The sequence below is a fragment of the Megascapheus bottae genome, chromosome 16 (assembly GCF_031878675.1).
Source record: "Megascapheus bottae isolate mThoBot1 chromosome 16, mThoBot2.hap1, whole genome shotgun sequence".
Taxonomy (NCBI): Eukaryota; Metazoa; Chordata; class Mammalia; order Rodentia; family Geomyidae; genus Megascapheus; species Megascapheus bottae.
In genome coordinates, this window is record NC_143524.1 from 466,404 (window position 1) to 490,405 (window position 24,002).

The 24,002-nt window shown below is 56.0% G+C and overlaps 1 protein-coding gene across 1 annotated transcript; it reads left to right on the top strand.

Moving 5' to 3' along the window:
• The first annotated feature begins 11,519 nt into the window (after window positions 1–11,519).
• Window positions 11,520–23,456, top strand: Taldo1 (transaldolase 1). Its single transcript, XM_090347104.1, has 8 exons — window positions 11,520–11,666; window positions 17,853–17,976; window positions 19,358–19,465; window positions 20,588–20,719; window positions 22,231–22,406; window positions 22,567–22,764; window positions 22,889–23,034; window positions 23,267–23,456. The coding sequence occupies exons 1-8, from the start codon at window positions 11,570–11,572 to the stop codon at window positions 23,297–23,299; spliced, it is 1,014 nt and encodes a 337-aa protein (XP_090203230.1). The 5' UTR covers window positions 11,520–11,569; the 3' UTR covers window positions 23,300–23,456.
• Window positions 23,457–24,002: the final 546 nt, after the last annotated feature.

Here is a 24,002-nt window from a genome sequence, read left to right on the forward strand (position 1 = left end):
ACCAAGACCAAGTCTTTCCAGTGAAATTCGTCAGAAGGAGCTGGACTTGGTGCCATCATCTTCCCCAGGCCGGAAGAAGAGGGCTAAATGTCAGCCTTAATCGGGGCTACCAGAGAGAGCCAGAACCAAGGGAAAGTGGAGGATGGGTGCGGGGCAGGTGTCAGGTCTCCTGCCCTAGTGAGTTTTTCTTCTGCTCAGAAAATGCCCTCTGTTGGCCCGAGGACCCCTGATCTCATCAGGTAGCTGCTCCCTGGCCTCTCCTGCCCACCCATCAGTAGGCCTGGGCCCCTCCAGCCCTGTACTTGTGCACCCTGGAACCTATCCCTGCTGTTCCTTCTCACTCCCCACCCACCCCTAGGCCACCAGGAGGCTCCGAGCCCATGGGCCCAAGAAGGGTGTTTTGTTTTGTTTTGTTTGCAGTCCTGGGGCTTGAACTCAGGTGTATGTGGTACAAGGAATTGAACTCAGGGCCTCATGCATGCTAGGCAAGCACTCTACCACTATTATTCCAGTTCCTGGGGCACAAACTCAGCCTCCAGCGCTGACTTAGCTTTGTTTTTGCCACTTGAACCACATCTCCAGCCCAGCCGCTGACTGGTTGGTTGGAAATGGAATATCTCTGACTTTTCTGCTTGGATGGCCTGAAACTATGTCTCAGCCGTCTGAGGCGCTGGGGTTACAGACCTGAGCACTGCTGCCTGGCAGTCCAAATTGTACCCACGAGACTGCCACTGCTCTGCTGCCCTCCTGAGAGGACGGGACCGCCCGTCGCGCCTGCCCAGTGACAGGACCGAGGCCCTCAGCCTCGGGTGGGCCAGCCTGGGGAGCCCTGTGATCACCCCACTTTCTCTTGGGGTGTCCCTGTCCTGCAGGTGGGAAGGGGCAATTCACAGCCACGCACTCTCCTTGGCACCTGCTGGCCTCAGGAAACTCTCAGAAGAAGAACTGGGAACCAAAGTGAGCCACTGGGGCCAGGGAGCCTGCCTGGAGTTCAAGCACAGTCCCCTCCCTGCAACACTCCTGTCTTTAAGTGCTCACCCTCTCCTTGGCACCTACCCACAAATCAGTAAGAGAGTGGGGAGCCTGCACTAGCCATGGGCCCAGACCGCAGAGGTCCTGCACACAGGTGGAGGGGACAAGCAGGAGCAACGTTAGGACTTCAGATCTTAAGGACAGTGGCTCAGCTGACTGCCCACCCAGCCCCTCTGGCAGATGGAACTGCAACTCTGCGCTGTCTGTGCCAACAGCACACATCCCCACAAACAAAGCCCATGTCTATCTGGGGACAAGCATGGCTTTGTGGCTCTCACCGCTGCTTGGCCCACTCAGGCCAGCCAGAACACAAGAGGGTTCCCACGCCGTGCAGAAGGGGCTTTTTCCTCCCTTTTAGAAGATGCATTACAGGCACTTTGCTGCCCAGGAAGTTGGACAACGTCACAGGTGGCAGCTGGGCCGCCCAGTGTGTGTCCCTGCACAGGGTGACCTGACCCAAGAGGAGCAGAACCCTCGAGCAAGTCAGGGTCCCATTCACCTCGCATCCCCAGTAGGCGGTGTGTGTCCAGCGCGTGTCCTTGCACGGTGGCCTGTAATGCGGGAAGGTAGTGCTTGGCCGAGGCGGCCCCTGAGCCCACAGGAAAGGACCCTCAGTCCCCACCCCAGCTTTCAGTAAGTTCCTGAACAAGCAAGGGCTCGTCCCGCTCTAGGAGGTGTGAGCACCCAGCTGACCTTGTTTTTGTGTGTGGGAGGGGGAGGGGGGTCATGGGACTGGAACTTTGGGCCTGAGCACTGTCCCTGAGCTCTTCAGCTCAACACTAGTCCTCTACCACTTGAGTCCCAGCGCCACTTCCAGATTTCTGGTGGTTAATTGGAGATAATAGTCTCACGGGACCATGAGTGTGGCCTGGTGGTAAAGTGCTTGCCTAGCATGCGCAAAGACCCAGGTTCGATTCCTTGGTACCACCAACATAGAAAAAGCCGGAAGTGGTGCTGAGGCTCAAGAAGTAGAGCTCTCGCCTCCCGAGTCGCCCCTCCACCTCCACTTTCGTTTCCATTATTAGTGGAGCACTTCACCTGCCAGGTTTGTGAAGCGCGGTAGCACCTGAGTTGCTTTTCAGGCGGCTGGAAGTTGTTCTGGTCTGTGCCCTGCCAGGGAAGCCCGCAGCCCTTCGTGGGGTGACATCTGAGGGCCACGTCCCCACTTGGAGCACACCAACTACCAGCTCGTCCTCGTGACCTGTGGGCAGCCATACGCCCACACTCGACCCTCTGGGCTCTGCCTGGGCTGTCTCACGAACAGCTTCTTCTGCAGAACCTGTCCTCCAGCCACCCATCACAGGCCTTGGAGGCGGGAGGACTGCTGTCCAAGGGCCAGTGATGGTGATGCTCCAGGGAGGCAGTCCCCAGAAGGGACAGGCCTTTGCCTGGCCCTGGGGTGCCAAAAAGATTTGCAGATACATTGAGGTAGAGACCGAGAAGTTCATTAGCGTAGCCAGATGAACAGAAGGCAGCACGCACACGGCAGACACGGGTGCAGGCACGTGGGCACAGGCCAGTGCGTTTTCCTCATGGCGATTTATGGTGAGAACACGGGCTGGGGTTTGGGAGTGTCCCCTGGTGCTCTGTCCTCTTCCAGTACCCTGTCTTGCTGAGATTCTGGGGTCTGCCTGTCTGGCATCCTTTGGAGAATGGGCCCACGGTGCGGGCTCCCACTGTCAGCTGTCCGCCGCTTTGTGCCATGAAGAGTCATTGTATCAAGGTAGGCTCTGATCTTTAGGCTTTGTTTAGTTTCCCAGGCAGGGTCAGTGGACAAGAGCTACTTTTTTTTTTCTCTATGCTCTCTTTTTAACTGCAGTTTTTGAGGGAATGTAAGGCTTAAAACGAAGAAAACAGTGCTTATGTGCTTTTCATCACATCTCTCTGACCCACCCTGCTTCATGACCAGCCTGTGTGGCGGATGGGGCCTGAAAGGCTGGCGGGAGTTCACGTCCTGTGTTAGGCTCAGCCAGGACAACCTGCTCTTCCTCCTCCTCCTCCTCCCCCTCCTCCACAGCCACCTTCTCCTCCTCCCCCTCCTCCTCCTCCTTCTTTGTCTTCTTCTTCTCCCCCTCCTCCTCTTTTATTTTTCCGGGGGGGGGGTGGTCATGGGGCTTGAACTCTGCCTGGGTGCTGTCCCTGAGCCCTGCCCTTGAGCCAAGCCTCACTTCCCGTTTTCTAGAGGTTAGTTGGAGACGAGGCTCAGGTCCTTTTGTGCCGAGGTTGGCTTTGAACCTTGGTCCTCAGATCTCAGCCTCCTGAGTAGCTGGGATGACAGGCGCAGCTCCTCCTCCTCCTTCTATGCCATGGGGCTTGAACTCTGGGCCTGGGTGCTATGTGACACTGGAGCTTTTTTGCTCAAGGCTAGCTCTACAGCTTGGAGCCACAGCGTTACTTCACTTCTACTTTCTGCTGGTTAACTGGAGATGAGAGTCTCTAGGCCTTTCCTGCCCTCCCTGCTGGAGAATCACCACTCACGGGTTACAGTACCTGGCATTACAGGTGTGAGCACCAGAGCTGGTTTCCACTCTTTTTTTTTCCTTTCTTTCTTTCTTTTTTTTTCTTTTCTTTTCTTTTTTTTTTTGCCAGTCCTGGGCTTGAGCTCAGGGCCTGAGCACTGTCCTTGGACTTTCTCAAGGCTAGAGCTCTACCACTTGAGCCTCAGCACCACTTCCGGCTTTTTTCTATGTATGTGGTACCGAGGAATCGAACCCGGGTCTTCATGCATGCTAGGCAAGCACTTTAACCACTAGGCCAAACTCCCGGCCTCTCTTTCTTCCTTTCTTTCTTGCCAGTCCTGGGGCTTGAACTCAGAGCCTTGGACTCTTTTTGCTCAAGGCTAGAGCTCTGCCACTTGAGCCACAGCACCACTTCCAGCTTTTCTGTGTATGTGGTACTGAGGAATCAAACCCAGGGTTTCGTGTGTGCTAGGTGAGCACTCTCCCAGCACGGGTTCACACTCCCAGCCTACTTTCTACATTTGTGTGTGTCACGTGTCCCAGCAGCCAAGAGGTAGCTGCCTTCGCTAGGAGTGACTCAGCCAGCCCTTTCGAGCAAGACTGGAAGAGAGGACAATTCCAGTCGTTTCTGAGTTAGCAGAGAACTGGGTGCAAAGTCTGTGGACAGCCATGCTTCTGCCCAGGCAAGTTTCAGAATGACAGAAAGCAGGCTTGCTCAGTGAGAACCCTCCTCTCTTTCTGGTCAGAAAGTGCCTCAGTTGGCTTCTGCGAAATGGACCAAGCTGGACACACCAGTGAGCCCTGCTCAGCCCACGAAGCTGGAACGTGTGTGCGGACCTGCTGCCAGGGAGGACAAGGGCCAGCACCCACCTGCACTCTTGCCCCCAGGAGGGCTGAGTCACCACTGCACCTCTGAGAAGCTGAGACTTGGCAGGGCAGAGTGCTGATCCAGGAGAGGAGCTCTCAGCCCGGGAAGTGCCTTGCCTGTGAACTGGTACCCACGGCATCTCCCATGGCATTCCTGGCATCCATGGTCTGTTCCCCTGCATGGGCAGGCAGGAGGCTTTGGCACGATCAAGGGTTGACTCCAGAGTGGGTCTGCCCTGGGATGGGTTTCCAGCCCTTATCAATGAAGCTGCCTTGAACATCTGCCAGTGTGTGGGTCGTTCTTTTTTTTTTTTTTGTCAGTTATGAGGCTTGAACTCTGGACCTGGGTGCTATCCCTGAACTCTTCAGCTCAAGGCTACCACCCTACCCCTGGAGCCACAACCCTACTTCCCCTTACCTAGTGGTTAATTGAAGATAAGACTATCACGTTCTGGGGCCGGGAGTTTGGCCTAGTAGTGGAGTGCTTGCCTAGCATGCACGAAGCCCTGGGTTCAATTCCTCAGTACCACATACACAGAAAAAAGCTGGAAGTAGTACTGAGGCTCAAGTGGCAGAGTGCTAGCCTTGAGAAAAGCCCAAGGACAGTGCTCAGGCCCTGAGTTCAAGCCCCACAACGAGCAAAAAAAAAAAAAAAAAAAAAAGACTATCACGTTCTTTAGTGCCAGGGCTGGCTTTGAACCTTGATCCTCAGATCTCTGAGTAGCGAGGATGAGAGGTGTGTGCCAGCATGCCCGGCTGGGTGGTTCTTATCCGAGGAGAACACTGCAGGTGTGGAGAGCTGGGGCCGGGCCCCTGCAGGACAGAGGAGCGTGGGGGGAGGACAGGAGTGTCTCCCTGCAAGTTTAACTTACACGCCCCACCGCCTGTGTCTCCCCCAAACTAGATTTCCTGCGTCTGAATTTCCGTGCCATGATGACCCCCTTTTCCCTTCTTTCCTTTTCTGTAAGTTCTAGGGCTTGAATTCAGGGACTGGGCACTGTTCCTGAGCTCTGTTTGCTCAAGACTAGGGCTCTACCACTTGAGCCATAGTACCACTTTGGCTTTTTCTGTGTACGTGGTACTGAGGAATTGAACCCAGCCAGGGCTTCATGCACGCTAGGGGAGCACTCTACCACTAAGCCACATTCCCAGCCCCAGAATGATGACTTTCTTTTTCTTGTCAGTACTGGGGCTTGAACTCAGGGCCTGAGCACTGTCCTTGGACACTTTTTTTGCTCAAGGCCAGAGCTCTACCACTTGAGCCACGGCACCACTTCTGGCTTTTTCTGTGCATGTGATACTGAGGAATCAAACCCAGGGCTTCATGCATGCTAGGCAAGCCCTCTACTGCTAGGCCAACACTCCCAGCCCAGAATAATGACTATCATGGGTGTGTGTGTGTGTGTGTGTAGTGTGTGTGTAGTGTGTGTAGTGTGTGTATGTACTGTGTGTGTACGGTGTGTATACTGTGTGTGTAGAGTGTGCAGCACCCATGCGTGCATGTGCACACTGGACCTGGGACTTGAACCCAAGGCCTGGGTTTATGTGCCACAGGCTATCATTATACCACTGGAGCCACAGCTCCACTGGTGACTGTTTGCTGATTAGTTGGTAATCAGTCTCACAGGGGCCGGGATGTGGCCCCGGGATGGAGGGGTTAATTTGGAGACAAGAGTCTCACAGGTGGTCCCACCCTGGCTGGCTTTGAACCGGGATCCTGAGATCTCAGCCTCATGAGTAGCGGGGATGACAGATGCGAGCCACCGCGCCAGGCAAGTGAATGACAACCAGGGCAGAGTGGCCTCCCGGGGAGCGGGGAGACGCGAAAAGCAGGGCCAGGAGTGTGGCCTAGTGGGCGAGCGCCTGCCTAGCAGGCGCCAAAACCCAGGTTTGATTCGTTGGTACACCACACGTAGAAAGAAAAGGCCGGGGTGGCGCTGAGACTGCAGTGGTGGAGCTGCAGCCTTGAGAAAGCCCAGGGACGGCGCCCAGGGCTGGAGAAAGAAAGGAGCCACGAGTCCTCTGGGGTTCCTTCCCGCTCCTTCTCGTCCTCCTCGGACACTGGAGGACGGGGAGCACGAGTCCTCTGGGGTCCCCTCCCGCTCCTTGTCCCCCTCAGACACTGGAGGACGGGGAGCACGAGTCCTCTGGGGTTCCCTCCCGCTCCTTGTCCCCCTCGGACTCCCTCTTAGTGAAACCCTGCATGAACGTTGCCTCCTCCACAGGTGAGCGCTCTGTTCTGTACCAGGTTACATGATGTTTGCTGGACAATGCCATGAAGAATGTACAAAGAAGAAGAAGGAAGAAGAAAAAAAAGGAAGGAAGAAGGAAGAAGAAGGAGTAGGAGGAGGAGGAGGAGGAGAAAGAAGGAAGACAGAAGAAGAAGGAGGAAGGAAGACGGAAGAAGAAGGAGGAAGGAAGACGGAAGAAGAAGGAGGAAGGAAGACGGAAGAAGAAAGAAGGAAGAAGAAGAAGGAGGAAGGAAGGAAGAAGAAGGAGGAGGAAGAAGGAGGAAGAAGAAGAAGAAGGAGGAAGGAGGAAGGAAGAAGGAAGAAGAAGGAGGAAGAAGGAAGACGGAAGAATGAAGGAGGAAGGAAGACGGAAGAAGAAGGAGGAAGAAGGAAGAAGAAGAAGGAGGAGGAAGGAAGAAGAAGGAGGAGGAAGAAGGAAGAAGAAGAAGGAGGAAGAAGGAAGAAGAAGAAGAAGAAAAAGAAGACGACGACGAAGGGAAGAAGAAGAAGAAGAAGAAGAAGAAGAAGAAGAAGAAGAAGAAGACGACGACGAAGGGAAGAAGAAGAAGAAGAAGAAGAAGAAGAAGAAGAAGAAGAAGAAGAAGAGGAAGAGGAAGAGGAAGAGGAAGAAGAAGACGACGAAGGAAAAAAGAAGAAGAAGAAGAAGAAAAAAGGAAGAAGAAGAAGAAGAGGAGGAGGAGGGGGAGGAGGGAAGGAAGGAAGGAAGGAGAAGAAGAAGAAGAAGAAGAAGAGGAGGAGGAGGAAAGGAAGGAAGGAAGGAAGGAAGAAGAGGAAGAAGAAGAAGAAGAAGAAGAAGAAGAAGAAGAAGAGGAGGAGGAGGAGGAGGAGGAGGAGGAGGAGGAGGAGGAGGAGGAGGAAAGGAAGGAAGGAAGTAAGGAGAAGAAGAGTCCGATGGCCCAGCCTTCGGCCCGTGGCCTTTGCTTTAAAGGGGCTGTGCGGAGGCGAGGAGGGGAGAAGGGGGCGCTCCCCCTCCATCCCGGTGGGTGGTCTTCACCACTCCTCCTCCTCCTCCACCTCCATCCCGGTGGGTGGTCTTCACCACTCCTCTTCCTCCTCCCCCTCCATCCCGGTGGGTGGTCTTCACCAGGCCCCTCCTCCTCCTCCACCTCCATCCCGGTGGGTGGTCTTCACCAGGCCCCTCCTCCTCCTCCACCTCCATCCCGGTGGGTGGTCTTCACCGGGCCCCTCCTCCTCCTCCACCTCCATCCCGGTGGGTGGTCTTCACCACTCCTCCTCCTCCTCCACCTCCATCCCGGTGGGTGGTCTTCACCGGGCCCCTCCTCCTCCTCCACCTCCATCCCGGTGGGTGGTCTTCACCAAGCCCCTCCTCCTCCTCCTCCACCTCCATCCCGGTGGGTGGTCTTCACCACTCCTCCTCCTCCTCCACCTCCATCCCGGTGGGTGGTCTTCACCACTCCTCCTCCTACTCCACCTCCATCCCGGTGGGTGGTCTTCACCGGGCCCCTCCTCCTCCTCCACCTCCATCCCGGTGGGTGGTCTTCACCAAGCCCCTCCTCCTCCTCCACCTCCATCCCGGTGGGTGGTCTTCACCAGGCCCCTCCTCCTCCTCCACCTCCATCCCGGTGGGTGGTCTTCACCGGGCCCCTCCTCCTCCTCCACCTCCATCCCGGTGGGTGGTCTTCACCGGGCCCCTCCTCCTCCTCCACCTCCATCCCGGTGGGTGGTCTTCACCACTCCTCCTCCTCCTCCACCTCCATCCCGGTGGGTGGTCTTCACCACTCCTCCTCCTACTCCACCTCCATCCCGGTGGGTGGTCTTCACCACTCCTCCTCCTACTCCACCTCCATCCCGGTGGGTGGTCTTCACCGGGCCCCTCCTCCTCCTCCACCTCCATCCCGGTGGGTGGTCTTCACCAAGCCCCTCCTCCTCCTCCTCCACCTCCATCCCGGTGGGTGGTCTTCACCACTCCTCCTCCTCCTCCACCTCCATCCCGGTGGGTGGTCTTCACCACTCCTCCTCCTACTCCACCTCCATCCCGGTGGGTGGTCTTCACCACTCCTCCTCCTACTCCACCTCCATCCCGGTGGGTGGTCTTCACCGGGCCCCTCCTCCTCCTCCACCTCCATCCCGGTGGGTGGTCTTCACCAAGCCCCTCCTCCTCCTCCTCCACCTCCATCCCGGTGGGTGGTCTTCACCAGGCCCCTCCTCCTCCTCCTCCACCTCCATCCCGGTGGGTGGTCTTCACTAAGCCCCTCCTCCTCCTACTCCACCTCCATCCCGGTGGGTGGTCTTCACTAAGCCCCTCCTCCTCCTCCACCTCCATCCCGGTGGGTGGTCTTCACTAAGCCCCTCCTCCTCCTCCACCTCCATCCCGGTGGGTGGTCTTCACCAAGCCCCTCCTCCTCCACCTCCATCCCGGTGGGTGGTCTTCACCGGGCCCCTCCTCCTCCTCCACCTCCATCCCGGTGGGTGGTCTTCACCAAGCCCCTCCTCCTCCTCCACCTCCATCCCGGTGGGTGGTCTTCACCAAGCCCCTCCTCCTCCTCCACCTCCATCCCGGTGGGTGGTCTTCACCAAGCCCCTCCTCCTCCTCCACCTCCATCCCGGTGGGTGGTCTTCACCAAGCCCCTCCTCCTCCTCCACCTCCATCCCGGTGGGTGGTCTTCACCACTCCTCCTTCTCCTCCCCCTCCATCCCGGTGGGTGGTCTTCACCAAGCCCCTCCTACTCCACCTCCATCCCGGTGGGTGGTCTTCACTAAGCCCCTCCTCCTCCTCCACCTCCATCCCGGTGGGTGGTCTTCACCAAGCCCCTCCTCCTCCTCCTCCCCCTCCATCCCGGTGGGTGGTCTTCACCAGGCCCCTCCTCCTCCTCCACCTCCATCCCGGTGGGTGGTCTTCACCGGGCCCCTCCTCCTCCTCCACCTCCATCCCGGTGGGTGGTCTTCACCACTCCTCCTCCTCCTCCACCTCCATCCCGGTGGGTGGTCTTCACCACTCCTCCTCCTACTCCACCTCCATCCCGGTGGGTGGTCTTCACCACTCCTCCTCCTACTCCACCTCCATCCCGGTGGGTGGTCTTCACCGGGCCCCTCCTCCTCCTCCACCTCCATCCCGGTGGGTGGTCTTCACCAAGCCCCTCCTCCTCCTCCTCCACCTCCATCCCGGTGGGTGGTCTTCACCAGGCCCCTCCTCCTCCTACTCCACCTCCATCCCGGTGGGTGGTCTTCACTAAGCCCCTCCTCCTCCTCCACCTCCATCCCGGTGGGTGGTCTTCACTAAGCCCCTCCTCCTCCTCCACCTCCATCCCGGTGGGTGGTCTTCACCAAGCCCCTCCTCCTCCACCTCCATCCCGGTGGGTGGTCTTCACCGGGCCCCTCCTCCTCCTCCACCTCCATCCCGGTGGGTGGTCTTCACCAAGCCCCTCCTCCTCCTCCACCTCCATCCCGGTGGGTGGTCTTCACCAAGCCCCTCCTCCTCCTCCACCTCCATCCCGGTGGGTGGTCTTCACCACTCCTCCTCCTCCTCCCCCTCCATCCCGGTGGGTGGTCTTCACCAAGCCCCTCCTACTCCACCTCCATCCCGGTGGGTGGTCTTCACTAAGCCCCTCCTCCTCCTCCACCTCCATCCCGGTGGGTGGTCTTCACCACTCCTCCTCCTCCTCCCCCTCCATCCCGGTGGGTGGTCTTCACCGGGCCCCTCCTCCTCCTCCACCTCCATCCCGGTGGGTGGTCTTCACCGGGCCCCTCCTCCTCCTCCACCTCCATCCCGGTGGGTGGTCTTCACCGGGCCCCTCCTCCTCCTCCTCCACCTCCATCCCGGTGGGTGGTCTTCACCGGGCTCCTCCTCCTCCTCCACCTCCATCCCGGTGGGTGGTCTTCACCGGGCCCCTCCTCCTCCTCCACCTCCATCCCGGTGGGTGGTCTTCACCGGGCCCCTCCTCCTCCTCCACCTCCATCCCGGTGGGTGGTCTTCACCAGGCCCCTCCTCCTCCTCCTCCTCCATCCCGGTGGGTGGTCTTCACCGGGCCCCTCCTCCTCCTCCACCTCCATCCCGGTGGGTGGTCTTCACCGGGCCCCTCCTCCTCCTCCACCTCCATCCCGGTGGGTGGTCTTCACCAGGCCCCTCCTCCTCCTCCTCCTCCATCCCGGTGGGTGGTCTTCACCAAGCCCCTCCTCCTCCTCCACCTCCATCCCGGTGGGTGGTCTTCACCGGGCCCCTCCTCCTCCTCCACCTCCATCCCGGTGGGTGGTCTTCACCGGGCCCCTCCTCCTCCTCCTCCTCCATCCCGGTGGGTGGTCTTCACCGGGCCCCTCTGCCAGCCCGCCCAGCAGGGCACGAGGAAGATGAATCCCCAGGAGGACCCCGTCAAGGGCAAGGTGGGGCCTCCACCCTCAGGCCCCGGAAAGGCGCTGGGGCCCTGGGCCGGGGAAGCCCCGAGCCTGCTCGTGGTGCAGCCCGGCGTGGAGGGGAGGGGAGGGGAGAGGAGGGAAAGGGCGGGGAAGGGAGGACGGGGAGGGGAGGGCGGGTAGGGGAGGGGATGGGAGGACGAGAAGGGGGGGAGGGGAGGGGAAGAGAGGACGGGGAGGGCGGGGAGGGGAGGGAGGGAGGGCAGGGGAGGGCGGGGTGGGGAGGCCGCCCGGGACACAGCTCGGGAGAGGCGCCCTCCGGGAGGCTCAGCCCAGCGGAGTCGCGCCTTTCCGGGTTCGCAGGCTCCTAGGCGCCGCGGACTTGACGGTTCTTCTCCGACGGGACTCACGCTCCCGGCGGCGTGGGGCGGGGCTCCCCGGCTGCCTGGGCGGGGCCTCGCCAGGGGGCGGGGCCTCGCCGGGGCGGAGTCTCCGCTTTGGGGCTGGCCCTGCTCCCTGGGGGCGGGGTCTCACTGTCCACCGCTCCGATTGGCCGGGGGTCGCGGGGCATTGTGGGGGCTGCGCTCTCGCCGCCGCCGCCGCTGCCGCCGCCGCCGCCGCCGTCTCCCACCCCGCGCCGCGCGCCTCGCCATGTCTGGCTCCCCGGTGAAGCGCCAGAGGATGGAGTCCGCGCTGGACCAGCTCAAGCAGTTCACCACCGTGGTGGCCGACACCGGCGACTTCCACGGTGAGGGGCGGCGCGCGGGCCGCACGGCGCCTTCCCTCCGTTCTGACGGCCGGGCCGGGCCGGGCGGCGGGACCTGAGGAACCCGAGGCTGGGGTCTGCGGGGCGCGGGGGGCGGGCGGGCGCCGGGGGCCAGGGGGGGCGCGGGGGTCGGGGGGCGCCGGGGGCCAGCGGGGCGCGGGCCCGGGGGCGCGGGGGCCAGCGGGGGTGCGGGGGTCGTGCGGGCGCCGGGGGCCAGCGGGGGTCGGGGGGTGCGGGGTTCGAGGCGCGGGGCCGGGGGCCAGTGGGGGTGTGGGGGTCGGGCGGGCGCCGGGGGCCCGCGGGGCGCCGGGGGTTGGGGGCGCGGTGCGCGGGGCTCGAGGCGCGGGGTCCGTCGGGGTGCGCGGGGAGAGCGGGGTGCAGGGCGCGGGTGGCGGCCCCGGAGCTGGCCCGGCCCTCGCCGCCCCCCTGTTTTCCCGCCTGTTGCTCCGGCCCTCCGGGCGCTGGACGGGAGGAGGCGCCGGGTCGCGGGCCCCGAAGGCCCGCGCGGTGCAGGCCCGCGGGAGACCCGCGTGACGGTGGCGGGGCGCCCCCCGCGCGTGTCTGCCTTCTCACGGTGACTCGAGACGCGGCGCTTCCTGCCTCCCCGCGGGCCCCGCGCCGCCGAATCCTGCCAGTGCTCAGCGTGGCCATGTTGAGAGGGCAGCGACCTCGGTGTGGCTTCGCCCAGTGGAGGGAATCGCTGAGTACACGAGCCGGCCGCTTCCCGGGGCCTGTGGATGAATTCATTCTCTCCTCCTCTCCCTGTCCCCCTCCCCCTCCCCCCTCTCCCCCCTCTCCCTCTTGCTTTCTCTCCTCCTCTTCCTCCCTCTCCCCCTTCCTCCCTCCCTCCCTCCCTCCCTCCCTCTCTCTCTTCCTCTTTCTTCCTCTCATCCCCCTTCCCCTTCTCTTCCTCTTTCTTCCTCTCTCACCCCCCTTCCCCTTCTCTTCCTCTTTCTTCCTCTCTCACCCCCCTTCCCCTTCTCCCTCTCTTTTACTTCCTCCCTCCCCCCTCTCTTCCTCTTTCTCCCCCCTTCCCCTTCACTCCCTCTTTTATTCTTTATCCCTCTCTCCCTCCCCTCTCTTCCTCCTCCTTCGCTCACCCCCCTTCCCCTTCTCCCCCTCTCTTTTTCCCTCCTTCCCCCTCTCTTTTTCTCCTCTCTCCCCCACCCCCCACCCCGTGGTAATGGGGTTCGAATTCAGGGCTTTCCATTTGCTAGGCGGGTGCTCTAACCACTGGTCCCAAACCAAGAGCTAAATTTTTCTCTAAACCAAGTGTTGGCCTTTTAAAATGTATATTAAAAATTTTGTTTTAAGACATTTTCTGGGGCTGGGAATGTGGTAGAGTGCTTGCCTAGCATGTATGAAGCCCTGGGTTGGATTCCTCAGTACACATAAACAGAAAAGGCTGGAATTGGCATTGTGGCTTAAGTGGTAGAGCACTCGCCTTGAGCACCGAGAGGCTTAGGGACAGAACCTAGGCCCAGGACTGGCAAAAAATACCCCCCCAATGTTTTCTCTTAATGAAACTAGGACCCCTCTGTATAATAACAGTAAAACATTTTTTTCTGAAACTTGTGGGCAAGGATGGGAGGAGAAAACTAAGGGAAATGAAAGGAGGCGTGAAGGGCTGGGAGTGTGGCCTCCTGGTGGAGTGCTTGCCTAGCATGCATGGAGACCTGAGTCTGATTCCTCAGTACCACATACATAGAAAAAAGCCAGAAGTGGTGCTGAGGCTCAAGTGGTAGAGCTCTAGCCTTGAGAAAGTCCAAGGACAGTGCTCAGCCCTGAGCTCAAGTCCAGGACTGGCAAAAAAAAAAAAAAAAAAAAAGTTTAGGGACAGTGCCTAAGGCCTGAGTTGAAGCCCCAAGATTTGGACCAAAAACCACCACCAAAAAAAACCTTTCTCTGAGCTGGTTGGGTGTTGGTGGCTCACACCAGTAATTTTAGCTACTCTAGAGATTGAGATCTGAAGATCTGGATTCAGAACCAGCCTAGTCAAGAAAGTCTATGAGACTTAAAAGCTGGGAGTGGAGCTGTGACTCTGGTAGAATGCTAACCTTGAGCAAAAAGGCTTAGGAACAGCCACAGACCCTAGTTCAAGCCCCCAAATAGTACAGATTGACACATGTTATGTAATTGCAAACAGTGCATCCGGGTTTGAAGTTTGTTTTGTGAGTGTAGGCTCTTAACTTTCTAGAGGTCACAGGGACTGCTGCTCTCCGCATGCCAAGCTCGCTCTTTCAGTATGCATCTAGTGTAAGGCTCCCTGGAGGCTGGTGTCTGTCTGGGGATGCAGCGAGTCACATGTACGTGAGTGTGTTGGTGCTGGAGGTCAAACTCAGGCTGTTACTGAACTGTAGCCATGCCCTCTTGGTTTCCTTTTCTGTTGTACTTAAAAAAAATAGTTTGCTAAAAGCTGATTTACTTTTTCAAGGGATGTAGTATTCTTTTTTGTTTTGTTTTGTTTTGTTTTTCTGCCAGTCCTGGGGCCTGAACCTCAGAGCCTGAGCACTGTCCAGAAAGCTACGCTTCTCAAGGCTAGCATTCTAGCTGTGGTGAGCCACAGCACCACTTCTGGCCTTTTCTGTGTATGATACCAAGGAATCGAACCCAGATATTCGTGCATGCTAGGCAAGCACTCTACCACTAGGCCATACTCCTGGCCGAGATACAGTAATTTTATGCAATGAAATACTAGCTTTTGTACTCTGTATCTACTCTAGATTCTGGCATACCTCACCAAGCACACACTAGAGCATACTTTTCTCCTGCCTCCTTTTGGAATAATTAGATGCAGAGACGTTGCGAAATTAGCCCATAGAACCCAAGAGCCCTTTGCCCAGTTTCCAGTTATGTCCAAATCAGGAAGTAAGTACTAGCATGAGCTGTGCTGCCTTACAGACCTGGCTCTGTGACCCAGCTTTCAACCTGCCATAGAGACCTCCTCATTTGTGGCCTTGTGTTCACACCAGCACACTGGTGTTCTGTTCACAGAGATCTCAAGCTCCACCCTTTGTTTCTTCTCCTTCTCTATAATCTCATCATCAAAGGACACTTTGAAAATACTAATCTGTCAAATAAGTGTGTGGAACCTGCACATTTCCTGGTCTAATTGGCAGCAGACACCTGCTTTTCAGGCATATCCGGTCACTGGAGAAGGGGTGAGGCCGCCCTCTGCTTCCCAGCGACCACGTAGGAAAACAAACACAAGATTTTATTTTATTTTTTGCCAGTCCAAGGCTTGAAGTTGGCACGTCCTGTCGTTGGGCTTTCTCTTTTGTTTTCTTATTTTTTTTTTTTTTTTGCCAGTCCTGGGGCTTGAACTCAGGACCTGAGCACTGTCCTTGAGCTTTCTCAAGGCTAGAGCTCTACCACTTGAACCACAGCACCATTACTGGCCTTTTCTGTGTCTGGTACTGAGGAATGGAACCCCGAGCTTCATGCATGCTGGGCAAGTACTCTACCTCTTGGCCACACTCCCAGGTACAAGGTGAAATTTTGAACTTTTTTTTTTAAGTGGTCTAGAGGAGTTCCCAGGTTATTACCATTTCAAAGGGACCAGTTCAGATCGACCCTTCCAAATCTTAAAGGAGAATGATTTAGATAGCTCTTCTATATCTCCAGGAGTGTGGCCCAGTGGTAGAGCACTTGCCTGACATGCACAAGAAGCCCTGCGTTCAATTCCTCGGTACCACATACATAGAAAAAAACAGAAGTGGTGCTGTGGTTCAAGTGACAGAGCACCATCCTTGATGGGGGAAAAAAATGGCTAAGGACAATATCTAATTTCAAGCCCCAGGACTGGACGAAAAAAAGAAAGGAGGTATGGTGAGATGGGAGCTTTCCTGCTTTTTCAGATTACTCTGGTTTTAACTTTTGAATCTAGCTCTTTTGATATTGGTTAAAACTAATAGCATTTCCTTCTGTTCTCATTTATCTATACTGCATCATTTCCAGGTCAAGCCCTAATGGCTTTTCTAATGTATTAAAAGTGACTTTTTTTTTTTGTGGGTCATGGACTTGAACTCTGGGCCTTGGTGCTGTCTCTGAGCTCTTTTTCAGCTCAAGGCCACAGCTCCACTTCCCGTTTTATAGAGGTTAGTTGGAGATAAAGAGCCTCAAGGTCTTTAGTGCCTAGGCTGGCTTTGAACCACAATCCTCAGATCTCAGTCTCCTGAGTAGCTAGGATTACAGGCGTGAGCTACCGTGTCTGACAGAAGTGACACTGTTGAAGCTAGCTCTGCGGTGTTTCCTGCTCTGCACCAGTGTGCCTCCTGACAGTGAGTAGGGAGTAGTACATGTCATACACTTCTGAAGCTTCTCCCTCCAAATGGTATTGAAAGTTCTGGCTGGTAGAGTGCTTGCCTAGCATGCATGAAGCCTTGGGTTTGATTCCTCATTGCCATATAAACAGAAAAGGCCAGACGTGGCACTATGACTCATTTGAGTGCTAATGGTAGAGTGCTAACCGTTATTGAGCAAAAGCAACTTAGGGACAGTGCCCAGGCCCTGCGTTCAGGTCCCAAAAGAAAGAAAGTCAGTTCTGGGTGGTGGTTGTTGCTTTTCAGTAGTGAGTTTGGACCCAAGGGCCTGTGCTTGCTTAGCTGGCATTCTACAATTTTTGCCATGCCTTCAGATATGCTTTCAGATGCTTGTTCTACAGCCTTGCTGCCCAAGCTGGCTTGGAATTATATCCTCCAGATCTTAGCCTCCTGAGTAGCTAAGATTATAGTCATGAGTTAACCAGTACCGAGCTGAAAGTTATATATATATTTTTTGGTCAGTTGTGGGACTTGAACTCTGGACCAAGGTGTTATCTCTGAGCTCTTCAGTTCAAGGCTACTGCCCTACCCATTGAGCCATAATATTATTTCTGGTTTTCTTATGATTAATTGGAGATAAGAGTCTCACAGACTTTAGTACCTGGGCTGGTTTTGAACCTTGATCCTCAGATCTCAGCCTCCTGAGTAGCTAGTATTACAGGCATAAGCCACCTCACCTCACTGAAAGTCATTTTAGAAGCTGGTTTATCCCCTGGGATCTAGTCTAGTTCCCCCCCCCTCACCCTACACCCGCAGTCTTGGGGCTTGAACCCAGGGCGTGAGCACTGATCTTTTGGCTTTCTCAAGGCTAGAGCTCTACCACAGTACCATCTCCGGCTTTTTCTGTGTATGTGGTACCGAGGAATGGAACCTGGATCTTTGTGCATGCCAGGCAAGCACTCTACCACTAGGCCAAACTCCCGGCCCCTAATCTGTTTTGTTTTGAAACGAGCTCTTGCTATCAAGTCCAGGCTGACCTTGAGCTCTTTATTTTCCTGCCTCAGGTATTATAGGTGTATACTACCAGTTCTTGCTTGGATGCTTTGCTGTGCATGTGTGTGTGTGAGTGTGCGTGAGTGTGCACATGTGCTGCTCCTGCAGCTTGTGTCTGCCTGGGTGCTGCCCCTGGGCTTTTGTAGTCAAGGCTCAGACTCTACCACTTGAGCCACAGTCCCTCTTTCTGCCTTTTAGTCGTTGATTAGAATAGGAGTCTGCTGGCCTCTCCTGCCCAGGCTGGCTTCCAATTTCAGATCCAGATATCAGCCTCCTGAGTAGCCACCAGGATGGCTGAGTGTCCTCTTGATTGCTGTGCCAGCCTGGTCTGGAAGGTAAGGGAGGGAAGATCCATTTGGACTCTCAGTTTCCGTCCTCGGTGGATCAGGGCAGGGACTTCAGGAGGCTGAAGGGAAGCAGAGAGAATCCCTGTGCTCCTGGCTTCCTCCACCTCCTTCTATTCCACCTCGGCCCCTGGGCTGTAGGATAGTACCACCTGTTCGGGGGGGGGTTCCCCCCGCCCCACCCCTTAAACCTCCCCCATACACTCCAGAAGTAGGCTTTACTACTCAAGGTACTCTCTTGTCAGTTGCTGCCTATAAGAGCCAGCCTGGGCAGACAAATCCACCAGGATCTCATCTCCAGTTATCGGCAGAGCTCCAGCCTAATGAAGAGCGAGAGTGTGAAGTCTGGGTGCAAGCCTGGGTAGTGGTGTGTGTGCTGTGCACACACAGGCACGTGAGCCATCACGGCTCACACCCCCACCAAAACACAGCCGCCACCACCACACAGTCAGTCTCAGCCCCCATTGCTCTCCCTACCTCACAGCTGCTTTTAAATTGTTTTTTTCCAGCCATTGATGAATACAAGCCACAGGATGCCACCACCAACCCCTCCTTGATCCTGGCTGCAGCACAGATGCCTGCCTACCAAGAGCTGGTGGAAGAGGCCATTGCCTATGGCAGGAAGCTGGGTGGGTAAGTGCCCAGCTCCTCCTGCCCCAGACCCCGTTCATCTAGTTGGCCTGTTTCTCTTCTTGTCAAATGCAGTATTTTTGGTTTATTAAAGTATAAATCAGCCAGGTGCTGGTGTCTCACACCTTTAATCCTAGCTACTCAGGAGGCTGAGATGTGAGGATCACAGTTCAAAGCCAGCCCAGGCACTAAAGTCCATGAGACTCTCATTTCCAATTAACCACTAGAAAACCAGAAGTGGCGCTATGGCTCCAGGGGAAGGATGGTAGCCTTCAACTGAAGAGCTTAGGGACAGGGACAGCGCCAGTGCCCAGGCCCAGAGTTCAAGTCCCATGATGGACCAAAAATGAATAAATATATATCTATATATCTAATGGAATAAGCTGTACCACTGTGGAGGTACAGCTAAGTTTTGCTGAGTATCTGCATCACCCCAACCTCCACGCATGACCTGCTTCTCCATCATTCCAGTCCCCAGCCAGAACCTGCTTGGGCTTGAACTCACAGCACCACTTCCAGTTTTTTGGTGGTTAATTGGAGATGAGTCTCATGGATTTTCCTGCCTGGGCTGGCTTTGAACTGCAATCCTCAGATCTCAGTCTCCTGAGTGGCTAGGATTACAGGTGTGAGCCAGCAGCACTAGCCAGATTTCATTTTCTAGACTCCATTTTTTATTTTCTCTGGGCAGTAATGCCTAGCTGAGAGCTGCACTGGGCAGGCCTGCTCACGGTGCCCAAGGAGGTCTGGTAGCGCTTTGCCCTGGGATGTGTAGCAGCTGCTCTGCATCCTGAACCCAGCCCCTGCTGTCCCTGTCACAGCCAGACTGCCTCTTCTCCTTTCATGGTTGTCCTGGGGTTGTGAGGCTGCGGCACTTGGTTTGGGGTCATCAGCCAGGTGCTGCTCCCCCAGCAGCTGGCTGGTAGGTGGGACAGGACTGTCACCATGTGCATGAGCTGACGAGCACCTTAGATTGTGCTGATCTGGGATTGGTGGGTGCACCTCACTTGTTGTCAGGCCAGGCAGTTTGGAAGAGCTTGAAAAGAGCGTGTACCCAGTCAGGTTGTATTGAGGTACATGGAATAAGACTTCAGGTATGGGCCTGGGAGTTTGGTAGAGTGCTTGCCTCAGTACCACATACATAGAAAAAGCCAGAAATGGTGCTGTGATAGGGGGGGAAAAAGCCAGAAGAGGCTCTGTGGCTCAAGTGGTAAGAGTGCTAGCCTTGAGTAAAAGCAGCTCAGGGACAGTGCCCAGGACCTGAATTCAACGCCTCCCCCCACCCCACCCCACCCCCCCAAAAAAAAAACCACAAGTACTTTACCACTAAAGTTTTTTATGAAACCTCCAAGTTTTTAGAAAAAAAATTTTTCTCTATGAACTTCAGGCCACAAGAGGACCAGATCACAAATGCTATGGATAAACTTTTCGTGTTGTTTGGAGCAGAAATACTAAAGAAGATTCCAGGCCGGGTATCCACAGAAGTAGATGCAAGGTACGTGAGACAGGCCAAGGAGGTTGTGGCTCCCCTCTTGGTGTCCGTGCTTTAGGAAAATGCCCCCCCCCCCTTTTTTTTTTTCCAGTCCTGAGTCTTGATCTCAGAGCCTGGGCACTGTCTTTGGATACTTTGCTCAAGGCTAATGCTCTGCTGCTTGAGCCACAGCACCACTTCCAGCTTTTTCTATGTATGTGGTACTGAGGAATTGAACCCAGGGCTTCATGGGTGCTAGGTAAGTATCCTACCATTGGCTATGCTTCCAGCCCGGAAGATGCCCCCCCCCCCTGCTTTTTTTTTTGTCAGTCCTAGGGACTGAACTCAGGGCCTGAGCACTGTCCTTGGACTTTCTCAAAGCTAGAGCTCTACCACTTGAGCCACAGCACCACTTCTTTTTCTATGTATGTGGTACTGAGGAATCAAACCCAGGTTGTCGTGCATGCTAGGAAAGCACTCTACCACTAGGCCAACTCCCAGCCCCCAGAAGATGCCCTTTTTAAGACAAAAAAGTCAAGGATGTTCAAAGCAAGATGAATGTGCAGTGATTATCAAGAGACTGAGGACATCTGACAGTGACACCTAAAGGTAGTCTGGATTGCTAGTTTAGAAAGGCTTTTCTACTGATTAACTGGTAGAGAAAGTGGCAAGATCAAGTAAATTTCATAGGTTTTTTTTGTTGTTGTTGTTTTTGTCAGTCCTGGGGGTTGAACTCAGGGCCTGTGCACTGTCCTTGGGCTTTCTCAAGGATAGCACTCTACTACTTGAGCCTTCTCTTTGTGTGTAGTATGGAGGAATCGGACCCAGGTCTTTGTGCATGCTAGGCAAGCACTCTACTACTGGGCCATGCTCCTGTCCCCAGCCAAAGGCGTTCTGAGATCCCCTGCAGGCCTGGAGCTCCCTGTGCATCTACTCACAGACCACGCCTGCCTTTATCAAAACAATACTGAGCATCTTGGCTCTGAGGTTTGACTAACACTCCTGGATCCCTGGCTAGGCTGTGCTCTGGAAGCAGAGCGGGGCCCTGCTGATGGAGTGACTCGGCTGACAAGGCTCCTGCTGCCAGCACTCTCTCCCCCAGTGTCCTGGACAATCTCAGGGTCATGCTGACACATGCTCTTACAGGCTGTCCTTCGATAAGGATGCAATGGTGGCCCGAGCCCGGCGTCTCATCGAGCTTTACAAGGATGCTGGAGTCAGCAAGGACAGAATTCTCATCAAGCTATCCTCAACTTGGGAGGGAATTCAGGCTGGAAAGTAGGTATCCACTGCCAGGACAGCAGTCTCATTCCACCTCGGTTTCTGGGGCCAGGCCTTACCTCTGCCCAGGGTCCACCCACACAATGCCACTTTAGACCTGCCAGGAGGAGGGAAAGGCACCCTTAACCACCATAGACTTTGCCTTTCATTTCCCTCCTGCTTTCCGTAGTTTTTAATTATTATTACATTTTGTTTTGGCCAGTCCTGGGGCTTGAACTCAGGGCCCTCAGCACTATCCTTGGGCTTTCTCAAGGCTAGAGCTCCACCACTTAAGCCAAAGCACCATTTCTGGATTTTTCTGTTTGTGGAGCTGAGGAATCAAACCCGGCTCTTCCTGCATGCTAGGCAAGCACTCTACCACTAGGCCAAATTCCCAGTCCCGTAGTTTTTATTTTTTATGTTTGGTGCTGGCCTAGGGGCTTACACTCAGAGTCTCAGAGATAAAGGTCAGTTGGATTTGTCTGCCAAGTCTGCCTTTGAACTGGGAGCCTCATCTCACTCAGCCTTCTGAGTAACAAGGATTACAGGCGTGAGTCAACAGAGCCCCACTTCTGCATGGATTTTAGGAAGAAAACTGTTACACACATAACATGGTCAGAGTAGAAGCGACAGAAAATTCAAAAACAAAGTAAAACTTTGCCACCTGATAGCCAACACTGTCCTTGCTGTAGTGACCCGTGGTGGACCCCGGGCACTCTGGGGTAATGGAGGCCGTCTCCATCCCCTCCAGTCTGCCTGGGTCTGCCGTCCCTCAGGCCTCTCCCGGAGTCGCGGGTCTGCCTTGTCTGGATTGGCCTCAAGGAGAAACAGCACATGTGGCTCCTTGTGTCTGGCTTCTCATTACTTTCTGACTGAGACGACTCCTGTGTGCAGCGTGTCCGCCGTGACTGGCTACAGTGGGCCTGTTGTTAGACACACGGCCTCCTCCCACTCTGGGCTGCCTTAGCAGACAGTCTCTTGCTTGGCAAGCCAGGCGCTTGCTGTGGGGTGAGGTTTCCTATCAGCAGACGCTGGGAAGTGGGGCTGCTGACTTGGGTGAGTGGTGGAGGGTATGTTCTCCAGTTGGGCCACGCCAGTGTGCTGAGCTTCAGCCACTTACGACACTGGAGTGGGCACATGGCTCCCGGGAGAGAACTTAAGGCAAAGCAGCTCCTGCTTGGCAGCGTCATGCCGGGCACGTGGTGGAGTCGGCTCTGCAGGGAGGTGTCCCTGGTGATGCCAGGCATAGGCAAAGGCCCAGCACGGGCTCTCACACGAAGCTCGGGCTGTGGTCTGCTGCAGGGCCCAGCGTGGTGACTCCAGCCGGAGCGCGGAGCTCCTGGAAGTTCTGTCGCCACAGCACGAATGCCTTTGCTCCTGTTTTGCAATAAGTGTGAGGAAAACCCTGGCAGCCCATGAGCAACATCTAGTCAGAACTTGCTGAGCAGCAAGCGTGGGGACAGCTGCTGGAGGAGCGCCATCTGCCGGTGCCCAGTCCACACCACGCCACCCCTGTGCCCTCCCCACAGGGAGCTGGAGGAACAAGATGGCATCCACTGCAACATGACGCTGCTGTTCTCCTTCGCCCAAGCTGTGGCCTGTGCCGAGGCAGGCGTGACACTGATCTCCCCGTTTGTGGGGCGGATCCTGGATTGGCATGTGGCAAACACAGATAAAAAGTCCTTTGAGCCCTCAGAGGACCCTGGTGAGCTGCCCTTTGAGGGGAGAGGGAGCTGCCGGATGGGTGAGCAGGAAGAGGCCCCCAAGTAAGCCGGCAGTGCTGGAGGTGCTTGTGGGTCAGAGCGGGTCAGCAGGGGCAGGGAGGAGGCCAGGGCCATCCTGGAACATGACAGGGTTTCCTGCAGGGGTGAAGAGCGTCACCAAAATCTACAACTACTACAAGAAGTTTGGCTACAAGACCATCGTCATGGGTGCCTCCTTCCGCAACACAGGGGAAGTCAAAGCGCTGGCTGGCTGCGACTTCCTCACCATCTCGCCCAAGCTCCTAGCTGAGCTGCTCAGGGACAACGCCAAGCTGACCCCAGTGCTCTCAGTCAAAGCTGGTAAGGCCCAGGGCCCCGCCCGCCTGCCCGCCACACCCATCTGGGAGACACAGACTCAGTGTGTGGGATGTGACACGTCAGAGTCCAGGGGGCAGGGCAGGCACAGAGCTGTGATGTCCCCTAGCCCAGGCCAGTGGCTTGGAGAAGATTCACCTGGATGAGAAGGCCTTCCGCTGGCTGCACAATGAGGACCAGATGGCTGTGGAGAAGCTCTCAGATGGGATCCGAAAGTTTGCTGCCGATGCTGTGAAGCTGGAGCGGATGTTGGCCGTGAGTGTTATGTGGGCAGCCTGACCCATTACTTCAGCCCTGCACAGGGCTCGGGCCAGGGCTCAGACTATTTGTAGGGATCCTGCTTGTCTGCCTCCATCGGGAGGCCTGAGACCATCCTGGGGGAATTCTGGGGATGTTCTAGGGACTTGGTGTTGGTCCTGCCCAGACATAGCAGCCCGGTAGGGGTGCCGAGGGAATGGTCTGCAACCAACACCAAGCTTTCTTCTAGGAGCGGATGCTAAGTGCCGAGAATGGGAAGTAGTGCAGCACTGAGGCAGAACCCCAGGCCTGCATAGCCGTCTCTGCAGCTCTGACGCCACACAGCTTGTTAACAATTATATTTTCAGCAATCGGAGCAGGGATGGTGTTTCTGATTTTGTGCAAAATGCTACCTAATGCATTAAAGCAGTCACTTTTCCTGTGCTGTTTCACTTCATTGTGTGCCACCCAGATGGGACTGGGAAATGGGATCAGGAATGTACAGCAAGTCCCTGCCAGGCTATACCTGTGAGCCTCGTCCCTGGGGTTTTCAGGGTGCGCTGCTGGGCTGGGGTGATATGCGATGGCCCCTCCTATGTAGTCCCAGAGGGCACACAGGTCTGTGGAGCATGCTGAGCGGTAGTGGCTGCTCTAGAGCAGCCAGGTGGGGCCTGGATGCCCTGTGAAGCCAGGTGACCAGGTTTCTATAAGGGGTGATGGTGTCAGTTTGTATAGGAGCAGGCAGTGTGGCTTTAACAGATACCAACTTCTTTGTTGTCCCAGTACTAGGCCTCAAACTCAGTCTTACAACCAACAATAAAAAAGAAAGAAAGGGCCAGGACTGTGGCCTAGTGGTCGGGTGCTCTCCTAGCATGCACAAAGCCCTGGGTTTGATTCCCTAGAACCACATACACAGAAAAAGCTCGATGTGGTGCTGTGGCTCAAGTGGTAGAGTACTAGCCTTGAGCAAAAAAAAATGTTCAAGG